This window comes from Zeus faber (assembly GCF_960531495.2).
Source record: "Zeus faber genome assembly, chromosome: 2".
In the NCBI taxonomy this organism is placed as follows: Eukaryota; Metazoa; Chordata; class Actinopteri; order Zeiformes; family Zeidae; genus Zeus; species Zeus faber.
This window is the reverse complement of record NC_137189.1, coordinates 18,253,987-18,264,399: the sequence shown is the minus strand read 5'-3', so window position 1 is coordinate 18,264,399 and position 10,413 is coordinate 18,253,987. Positions and strand designations below refer to the sequence as shown.

General features: G+C 39.3%; 1 protein-coding gene across 2 annotated transcripts; it reads right to left on the bottom strand.

The window, feature by feature from the left end:
• Positions 1-190: 190 nt before the first annotated feature.
• taf1a (TATA box binding protein (TBP)-associated factor, RNA polymerase I, A) lies at positions 191-6,796 on the bottom strand. 2 transcript variants are annotated; one of them, XM_080024235.1, is made up of 12 exons: positions 6,605-6,796; positions 6,326-6,494; positions 6,040-6,199; positions 5,778-5,944; positions 5,562-5,675; positions 5,263-5,455; positions 4,383-4,504; positions 3,458-3,616; positions 2,967-3,033; positions 1,829-1,952; positions 1,514-1,668; positions 191-872 (listed from the first exon to the last, which is right to left on the bottom strand). In XM_080024235.1, the coding sequence occupies exons 3-12, from the start codon at positions 6,128-6,130 to the stop codon at positions 742-744; spliced, it is 1,323 nt and encodes a 440-aa protein (XP_079880361.1). In that variant the 5' UTR covers positions 6,131-6,199; positions 6,326-6,494; positions 6,605-6,796; the 3' UTR covers positions 191-741. The 2 variants fall into 2 exon arrangements, with proteins under 2 accessions (XP_079880361.1, XP_079880362.1); XM_080024236.1 differs by lacking the exon at positions 6,326-6,494.
• Between the last annotated feature and the right edge of the window lie 3,617 nt (positions 6,797-10,413).

Below are 10,413 nucleotides of genomic sequence, written 5' to 3'. Positions count from 1 at the left end.
GAGGTTTATCAACGCCTGGCAGAGCCGCACGCATGCACCCGAGGCCGAGCGGGGCAGAGGGAGAGAGAGAGAGAGAATCATTTCAAGCACTCACACTTATTAAACAGAGACTTTATTTCAATGGTTTCGGCGCAATTCTTTGTTCGGTTCGTGATCCCGGTACAACAAAAAAAAAAAAAAAACCCAAATGGAATCTTGTATTGTCACGAGAGGAAACGGAATTCTTATAAGACACGACACAATATAAACAGCAACAGCCTCTGTCGGAGATAAGCGTGAGCAGGTGAACCCTGGTGGGAGGGCAGCTGACTCGCGTCAAAGAGGCGAGTAGGCGCCGCTGGAAAACAATTCAAAAAGGTCTGGAGGTAGCGGAACACAGCAACGTTGGTGCCAAAACATTTTTTTTTTTTTGCAGTTGCTTAATAGCGACATTTTTAGGTAGGAATAGCTCCCCCCCCCCCTCTCCTGTGGCCCTGCTTTGTGTGCTCCCTTTCCACATCCAGGAGAGAGGCCGCCTTTCAAAAGCGCCATCGCTCCGAATTCCACCTCCACGGTACATCGGGACCTCCCTTGAAATATTTAAAGGACCGTCGGCATCAAAACCAAAGACAGAGCCTTCCGGTTTTGGTTTTTTTTGGTTAGGAACAGCAACCGGCTTGGGAAATACCCGCACCGCCATCTAGTGGGCGGCTGTGGAACACCCGGAGAACAGCCCAATCCGAGCGCGCATGCGCTCCTCCTCTAGAAGCGTCGCCGCCGCGATTTTAGACCCATTTTGAGGGATTTTGTGGGTGTTTTCTTGTGGGCTTTCTTTAATGTTGCCTTTCTTTTCTTCCTGTTGGTCAACTTCCCGACGTTGGAGCGATTCATGTCTGTAAAAAAACAAAAAACAAAAACAAAGATACTTAAGAGTTGCACGACGCAAAACAGCACCGAGAGAGAAGGCGTCTTCTCAACGTCCGTTCCGAAACCGCTCAGCCCAGTCGTGGGTGTGATGGTGGTAGAGCCAAAAGGTCAGAACAAACAAGCCTCTTTCGAACATGGAATATTTGATCTGTCGCTTGCCGCTGTAGTCTTGAGCTCATGAATTATGGGCCTGCGATGATCCGCGGATTTAGAAAAAGGAGGTCGTTTCAAGGCAACCCCCCACACAATCACATCTCCGCCAAACTAAAACAGAGGAGGGACATGCAAAGGACAGCATTCGTTCTCACTGGGCTCAAGTTGCGACAATTTCCCGTAAACAGTTATTCAGTGGATTCTAAATAAAGAACGCTGATCCTGAACTCGCCTTTGATCCCCTGTAATTGTTTTTCCCATAATAGCTAAATAACTACAGTTAATTGTAATGAAACTTGTCTGATATAGACCACAAAAAATAATGGGACCCGATCTACTCCGCCTTGTATTGTTGTCATGGTTTTTATCACTCTTGGTTTAAGAACCTATAGCACCACCACCTTCAGTCTGTGGAATTCTAACCCACACTAGAGTATCCCAAGTAGATTCCGACCTGGGCAAAGGACTCCTGACATCGACGCCTTCACATCCATCAAATCCGGATTATCCGTAAAGTCTTTGTTGGCTTGGAGGATGGTGAAGTGAAAGGCAGGCCACCAGGCCTTCCTTGACGCCATCTTTTCACTAACAATAGCCTTCCAATTGCTCCTATAATAAACAGAAATAAAAGCCTTGTGAAACTTTCTGTTGATAATTATTTTTTTTCCCCCCACCATTAGGCAGCAGCATACTGTATTCCTGATGTTGGACAATGGCATGACCCTGTGTCGTGTCTGTTAAAATAAAACATGAAACTGCTCATACGTACTGGAGCTTCAGCTTGGCGATAATGGCTTTCAAACAGTTCCAGGCATCTGTGTTGTTTTTCCAGCAGCCATAGTCCAGCATTTCTAAAGACACTTCCAAAGCCTGTCCCACGTCCTCCTCTGCGTCTGCGCCGAACATGTGAAAACAATAACTAATTTTCCACATTCAGAATCTTGAGTTTGTTAACGTTTGGTGCTTGGGACATTGTTCAGGCTTCATTCTGGCATTACAAAATAAAATTCTGGCCTTTCAAATACCTTTTAAAGCTGTATTTTTTCCCTTTCAATGACTCGTAAAACAAATAATACATTTTCAATGTGATTTTTAATCATAAAATATAATCTTTATCTTATTGTCCATTCTTTTTAGTAGTATATCCATAATTAATCTCATTGTCATCTACTATTACAAGAGCCTATTTCCAACCATGCTTGATTAAATGTAGATTCTCCTGCTATAATTATGTTGTAAAAGCGATTTTAGAATTTTTATGTCAAAATTTGGATAACAAAACCAGGGGGAATATCATAGATTTTCAATTATGCGTTTGAGGACTTTTCAAGCACTTCAAGGACCTTGTCAGAACTCCGATTTTTCTAAGAGAAGGTGACAAAAAAAGACACTCATCTGTTTGAACCTACGGCGTAAACAATGGCCCTCATTAATATTATTTCATTCAAGTATTTGAGGGTTTTTTTGTATACAGATGTAAAGTCACAAATAAGAAAAAAAATATTCTCAAGATTTGAAATTTAACTGTAGCCCTTTTTTTTTTTTTTTTTTTTTTTTACAAGTAATAACATACTGTAGTTTCAAGTTAATAATATACATGTATGGGTTCCCTGCCATACAAATAAATCATTATTATAACACGTATTAACTGCTGATTTCCTTAAGAGGTTCTGTTCAGTGTTTAAATGATATCCACCATGATCAAAACTTTTAATTTCATCAAGATGGTAGGGCTCATTTTAGGCCATGTTCACTGTTTCAGTCATTTCCGCACTCCTACTTAATTTAACTCATAACGTGAGAGCTGAGCGGCATGTTTTCATGAATGCACGACTAATACTGCGCGTAATGGAAAAGTAATTTGAAACATCTGCATTTCTTTAATGAGTGAGGCGTACTGAACCTACCAGTCTGGAGCAGGAGAGAACAATATTCCAGCATTAATTCGTGACTCGGGACCAACATCTGAAGAAACTGTGGACGGAGGGAAGTAAAGGTTTTTAAGTTTATGTTAAGCAAACTGTTTGAGACATATGTGTTACACACTCAGCCACCTTATAATACACAATGTTTTTCCAGTTACATTCTAAGCATTTCTAGTACAAAATGTAGCGTCGGGTGGTTTACTTTGTTTGTCAACAAACAGTTTTCATTTTGCATTGCAAAATGATATTCAAGGACTTTCAAGTAGGACTTCACACAAAACAAATATAATACATTTTCCAATGTGAATAGGGGGAATATCACAGGTTTTTCAAGGACTTTTCAAGCACTTCAAGCAACTCAAGGGCCTGGTAAGATCCCTACGTCAATGACCTACCACGGACATGGTCATATAAAACCACAAGTTATCCTCTCAGGAGCTCTTCGCCTTAGTTGCTGAAATATGCAATTATACCTTCAAAGTCCACCTCAGAATTGACTCCGGAGCCCTGTACTTCTTTAAGTGCCGGTACAGGTAGACATGTGCGTTGGGATTTGCCGGAAAGCTGTCGTCATATGCGTAGTTATTAAGGACCCCCAACGCCTCAGTGTGATGGTTGTAGTATTCCAGCATCTGCCAAAATCATGCAGAGATCCTTTAACGTCTTATTTCAACATTATACGGGACTGATGTGGCTATTCAAATATCAAAGTGAAATCAAAAGAGTTTGTAGAGAAGGTCCAAAAGGTTTTTAGAGATCTTTTTTTTTTTTTTTTTTTTTTTACAAGGGCTTGCATTGCAAAATGAAATTCGAGGGCGTTCAAGTATATTTTTATAGCACTTTTTTCCTTTTTTCAAAAACTTCACACATAACAAATATAATTAATTTTCAATGTGATCTTTATGAACTCAAATTGAATATAATCTTAATCTCATTGTCTATTATTTATATTAGTATATCTCTGTATATTATTCATCTCATTGTCATCTACTATTTAAAGTAGTTTCCCTGGCGGTGATCACATTATTTTAAGGACTTTTCAAGCACTTCAGCACAAAAACGGCTAGTTTCAAAGTATGACAGCACTTACATTTCAAGCACATCAGGGACCTGGTAAGAGCCCTGTATTTAAATTTATAAAGTGACCCTAGAAGTGACCAAGAAGCACTGTACTGCATTAATATGGTTGCATTTTTTTCATATCTGTATTGTGTTGCATTGTGTTAACTCTTCAAAAGTGAATTAGCTTCTTCTGATAAATTAAAACAATTTAGGAAGAAAGGAAGAGATTGATGTTATTCCGATATACTGTATATTCTACGAATCAATCTCAAGATTCTTCTTTTAGTCCCTTTGGTAAAGAATGTTTTCTAAAAGACCAGGAAAGGGAACGCTTACTTCAACGTAAGACAGTACGAAGGGATCCCAGACGCCTGGAATTTTCAAAATCTCCTTCAGGCTCATCGTGGACTTTGCGTAGTGGTTCTGCTCCCCCATGCTGGCCGCAACATCAGCATCACCTGAACCAGTCAACCAGAGGTCACACTTTAAATGAGAAGCACTCATTGATTTGAGACATGAATTGCACCAGCAGGCGTTGGGCGACACCTTTGCTCAGACCCCCGTCAGTGTAAAAAGCGTAAAGTAAGTAGCCTCACGATCGAAAATAATCTCCTCACATCGTACCAGAAAACCAGCAACCTTATATTGGATATTGGCCCCATACTAGTTTTGACCTGTGTTATCTGTATTTGAGCATATCCCCCTCAATACTAAAATCCCATCCCACGAGTGAAATCAAACACGCCACATAATAAGAGCAGGGAAAGTTGTCAATCTTTAATTCACTTTTCTATACTTAACTTTCTCTATATTTACTTTACACCATTCACTCAAAGGAATGGACTGGATTGGCACAAGGTACTGCAGTGACGTGATCGCTTTGAAATACTTTTTAAAAGGTCCCATTGCAAAGCCTGTCGCGAGATAACTAGTCTATAATACAGTGTGCAAGGAGCAAATAGTCTAAATAAGACCTATTTTACGATTAGACATGCGTGTACTTTGGTATATTTCATTAGTTAAGACCCTACTCTTTGCAGTTTTTTTTGCATTATGGTCACATTATTGCCTGATAGTAACAGTAATTATTTGGATCTGCAGGAGGCATTAAAACAACACTTGAGCTTTCGCTAACCCAAAGGATCACTGATGCAAAGCAATGATTGATTGCTGCAGTGTTTCCACATCTCCTTACTACCTTTCCTTATCTCCTTACCATTTTCTGAGTGTGACATTTTAATGTCACACCAGCTGATGTAATCCAGCAAGCCCCTGTACGCCTGGATCAGTTTAGATGTGTGAGACTGTCCTAGCCTCCCGTACCTCCAGCTTTCAGCGAGAGACAAATGATGCTTTGCATCCTCAATGTGGCCATTTATTAGAAGGTGAAACACATGTTCCAGAGAGATCTAGAAGAAGACATCAAATGTATATCAGTGTTGCATTACTCAATATCTTCATACAGGAAGCCTTCAAGAAAAAACACTATGAAAAGACATTCAAAAGGTATCATACCATGAGGTAATTACTGACTCCCAAGAGTTTCATTTGTTGGTAGAAGTTGTTATAGTCTTCCATCTGAGCATTTGGAAAATGGTGTAGAATTTCTGCGCCACATTTCAAAATAATCTAGGGTAGATATCATAGAGTTTAAGATACTCATGAACAGGATACAGCAACCCACTTTTAAGTCTCTCGTGTTCTGCATTTTTCATGAACAGCGAAGCTTACCTCTTTATGGTGCAATACATTAGATAACGTTGTGTCCTCCAATGCCTGAAAGTAGCTGTACATGTACTTTGCCGCATCTCGCCATCGATGATGCAGCATGGCTTCTCTCAGCTTCTGCAGACAGGTTCTCATGGTCCTGCGAAACCCAGTTTCCATCCTCGTCTTCCCTGGGGAACGATAAAACACACGAGAATACTCTATGTAACCAAGTGAAAAGGCCACGTCACTTGATAGATAACTCTAAGTAAAGGATGCCCCTTACTCAAAAATGCGGGCTCAAACAAAGGCGGCTTCGACCTCTCATCTTCTCCAAAGTCATCCAATGACCCCAGCTCTTCCTCCGAGTCACTCATGATTTGCCTCTTGACCCCTGGGACCCTTCCTCTTTGTCACTGGGCCAAATCAACAGCAATGCTTCGTACCTGGAGATCAAAATACAAGGTTGTTATCGTGCGACTACATCGAAAAAATAAATTGCAGAAGCAAAGAACCACAACAAGAAAACGTGTCCATTGCTCAGGGTTTCACACATCTATGAAGTGACTCACAGCTTTCATTCCCTCTGGGTAAGCAGCGTAACACCATCTCCAATGAGAATCAACTCGTTCTGATGTTCTGATCCGTATGTCTGTTTTGTTTTGCTCTGTTCTCTTCTGAATGTTTCACTAGGCAACGAAGCAGATTACGTCCATCGACTGTCCCAGAAGAACCGTGCTCCTTTGTGACGAGCATTGAGGGATAAAAAAACCCAAAAAAAACTCCGATATTAACGCTTCCGCGGGCTGTATTGACGGTGCACAAATCAATAAAATAATTCGATAACTTACCGAACTGAAGTAAATTACGTTGACTTCCACAGTTATTACGGAATAAAAAAAACAACAACCAATTAAATATATATATGTTTATATAGTAGAAGGGATAGCAGATGGGGGAAGCCTGTTCTTCTTCTTCTTCTTCTTCTTCTTCTTCTTCTTATTTTTTGTTTCTTATTTTTCTCCTCCTTTTCTTTTTTCTTCTTCTTCTCCTTCTTCTTCCGCTTCTGCTTCTTCTTCTTCCTTTTTCGTTGTTATTGGCGGTGGGCAAACCAGCTTGGAGGTGCATTACCGCCACCAATCGGACTTGAGTGGGGAACAGGAGCTGATATAGGAAGTACTGTACGATACAATTTAAAAAAATAAAAAATAAAATAAAATAAAACGCAATTAAATTAAGTTAAATTAAATCAAATTAAATGTTAAAATAAATGAATGAATAAATAAATCAATAAATAAATAAACAAATAAGCAGATAAACAGGTAAACAAATAAATACACGAATGAATAAACGAATTAAAAATAAATAAATAAACAAATAGACTCTCAATATTCTTTTGGCTAAATCAGTTTATTTTAAAAACGTAATAACGTCACAGTATTTTTTTGCCTGCCGTTTTCCTCAAGAGACCTAACAATGAAAAGTAGTCATGTGTTTTGCCTTCCTTAGTGACTGAAAAAGGTTATTTCTCTAGTTTGTTGTATTTCTGACACTGAAGTAGTACATGTTTGACCGTTTCTGCTTGGTTACAGTGTCATCTTCCAGTTGGGTGCTTGCCTGTTTTATATAATGTATGGTTGAGATCTGTATGTCCTATTCTCAGATGAGTGATGACATTTTCCTCCCTTTCGTTTCCAGCCCGCCATCCTCCCAGCACCAACATGTCTTATATTATATAAATGTCTTCCGGTTTCGCTATCATTCCAATACTCCTGCCAGACTGATTGTGCACATGGCCTTATGAATGTCTTTCCTTCCGCTTTACTTAATGGAACTTGTAGGTCAATATCCGTATACCTGGGTGTTTGTTTGGCCAGAATATCCACCTGCTCATTTCCCTCCACACCAACATGAGCAGAAACCCAAAGGAAGAGTCTAGATATATCCTTAATTTCCATCCTGTACATTATAAGGAATTTAATAACCAGATCTTATGGTTGTTAGTACTGAAATCAGATGCAATAACATTTCCTTCTCCTCTATCCACTGCAGGGCCAATAATATTGCCAATAGCCCTGTAGTATATACTGACAGATGGTCTGATCGCCTTTTCTTAATATATGCCTCACTCCCTGGGATATATACGGTTGCACCTGCACACCCTGTATCAGGATCTTTGGAGCCACCTGTGAATATAAACGCTGTCTGAAAAATGCTGATCAAAATAGTTGTGGACTATGCGCCATTCTGGAAGTTGCTCTGAATTGTCATTCAATTCTTGCCGTATGTTGAGGTATATACTTGTCAAAGGGAATAACCGGAGAGGAATGGAATACATTGAAACTGTGGGGCTGTAATGTAATTGAAGTAATCCTATGTTTCCTGCCTTTGCATCACCAATCCACCCAAAGCGTACGAATGAAATTTGTCTCATTATGTTCCCAGCAATCTGTTAAAGCACTCTTGGCAGGATGTGTATCACAATGCATAGTGCATTAACTTCACTCTTCTGATCCTTAAAGGCATCTGTCCCATTTTCACCTTCATTGCTGATACTGGAGATGTTTTCAATGATCCACTACAGATTCTCAGGGCCGGAGCTTGTAATACATCTAACTTCTTGAGGTTTGATTCTGCTGCTGACATGTAAGCTACACACCCATAGTCAAAGACCTCTCATACATTAAGTGCCCAGTATATATTTTGCAGAGATGCTCGATTTTCTCCCCACCCCTGGCATGACAAACAGCGAGATTTTGCAACACATTGACCTTCATAGGAGAGGGGCAGAAAGAAAGTGAAAGTTAGAAGAATGGCATTCTGAACGGGAGCTGCGGCCCAGTATCAAACTGTTTCTCAATATGTTGTTCAATGTGCACCCACAATAACTCCACCAAGGTGCCTTGCTGCTCATAGCCGGTCGACTTTATCACCCTAACCGCACCATTATGCTGTCGATTTTGGTCAGTTGTCTCATTTTATTCTCTCTCTTTTCCTTTATTTCTTCTTTGTCCTTAGTATGTACATTTTGTAATATTCCTGATTAAACTGGAAGAGGGAGGGTTTTTTTTTCTATCATTGGGGTGCACAATCAGCCAGATAAAATAATGTTTTATGAGACTTTTATTGATCACGACAGGAAGGTGCAATTGATCAATGAGCCCAGGGATTCATTTGGTTCAATATTTTGTTGGAGGACACCTTGATAAGTACAACTTTGAATGTCTAACATTTTAAAACTATTTCCGTAGAGGCCTGACCAAGTTTAATTCATAGTTATGCGATTCTGGGTTCTATAATTATATAATAGAATAATTGTCTGTGTTGTATTAAAAATGCCTTTCAATTCTCCTAAATGACTCTTATACTTGAACTTGAACTTGAACTATATCACTCCGTTTATATCTGTTTTACCCTTTCTCTCCCCTCCCACACAAGGAATTTGACACAAGGAAATTGCACACATTGGTATCTATAAAATAAGGATTAAAACACAATAAAAATGAAATTACAAAAATAAATCTCTTCTACTGTAGATATTTTAATTATAGGATTTTAATATATTTGGGGGCAAAGACGCTTTTAAATGTGACAAAATCAAACTGGACACATCTTTTGAATGTCGAGCCTTAAATGTAATATTGTCCCCCAAGATGAATTTTAACATTGTAATCCTGTATAATCCACCATCACATGATGTTTCATTAAAAAAAAAAAAAAAAAAAAAAAAAAAACCTTGCACTGAAAAGGCACTGTCCACTAAAACAAATACGGACCTCCTAATCTTTAAGGGACTGAGAAAAAGGGTAGTTAGGGAACTGCGCAAGGCAAAAACGACATATTTTACGCAACTGATTACGGAATCTAAAGGAAATAGCATCTCTCTTTGGAAACACCAAAATAGTCTTACTAAACTTAAGCCCAGCCAACATTTTCAATAACAGAGCTGGAAGTAAATGGAGTGATTAGCACTGACAGTATAGAAATTGCAAATGAATTGAATAATTACTTCATTCAATCAATGGAGGAGCTCGCTGAAAATTTTGAACCAGTAAAACTATCACAGGTTAATACGACAGACTCATCACAGTCTTTCTATATTAAGGAGGTTGACCAAGAGAAAGTAGGTAAAATCTTCAACAAATTAAGTAACTCAAAGGTTTTAGGTTGGATACTGCGCTTATCAAAACACACAGCTCCACCCTGATCAAACCTATAACGCATTTGATAAACCTCTCCATCGAAGCTGGTGAATTCCCACAAAAGCTGGAAAACAGCAGTCATAACGCCAGTTTTTAAGGCTGGCGCACCAGACCAAGCAGGCAACTATAGACCTATTTCTATTCTACCTGTTCTCTCAAAGGTCCTGGAAAAAAAGTATTGCAGAACGACTGGTTGATCACCTTGAAAGCAATGCACTTATTTATCCTAAACAATTCAGATTCAGGTCAGGGTACTCAACGGAAATGGCCAACTGCTATCTCACTGAAAACATCAAGAGCTAGTTAGACAAGCGTAATGTAGTGGGGGCGGTGTTTATAGACCTTAAAAAGGCTTTTGACACCGTGAACCATGAAGTACTTCTGAAAAACTTAGCACCTTTAACTTTTCAGAGTAAGCAACTGGCTGGTTTGCATCATACCTCGAATGTAGAGAGCAA

Bases quoted from the DNA above. Each gene is read 5' to 3' on its own strand.
- taf1a (XM_080024235.1), bottom strand. From the start codon at position 6,130: ATGAGTGACTCGGAGGAAGAGCTGGGGTCATTGGATGACTTTGGAGAA. The intron at 3,617-4,382 runs GTAAGCGTTCCC...TGATTTTGGCAG, and splicing joins TCGTACTGTCTTACGTTGAA to ATGCTGGAATACTACAACCA. The intron at 1,669-1,828 runs GTACGTATGAGC...TGTTTATTATAG, and splicing joins ATCGCCAAGCTGAAGCTCCA to GAGCAATTGGAAGGCTATTG.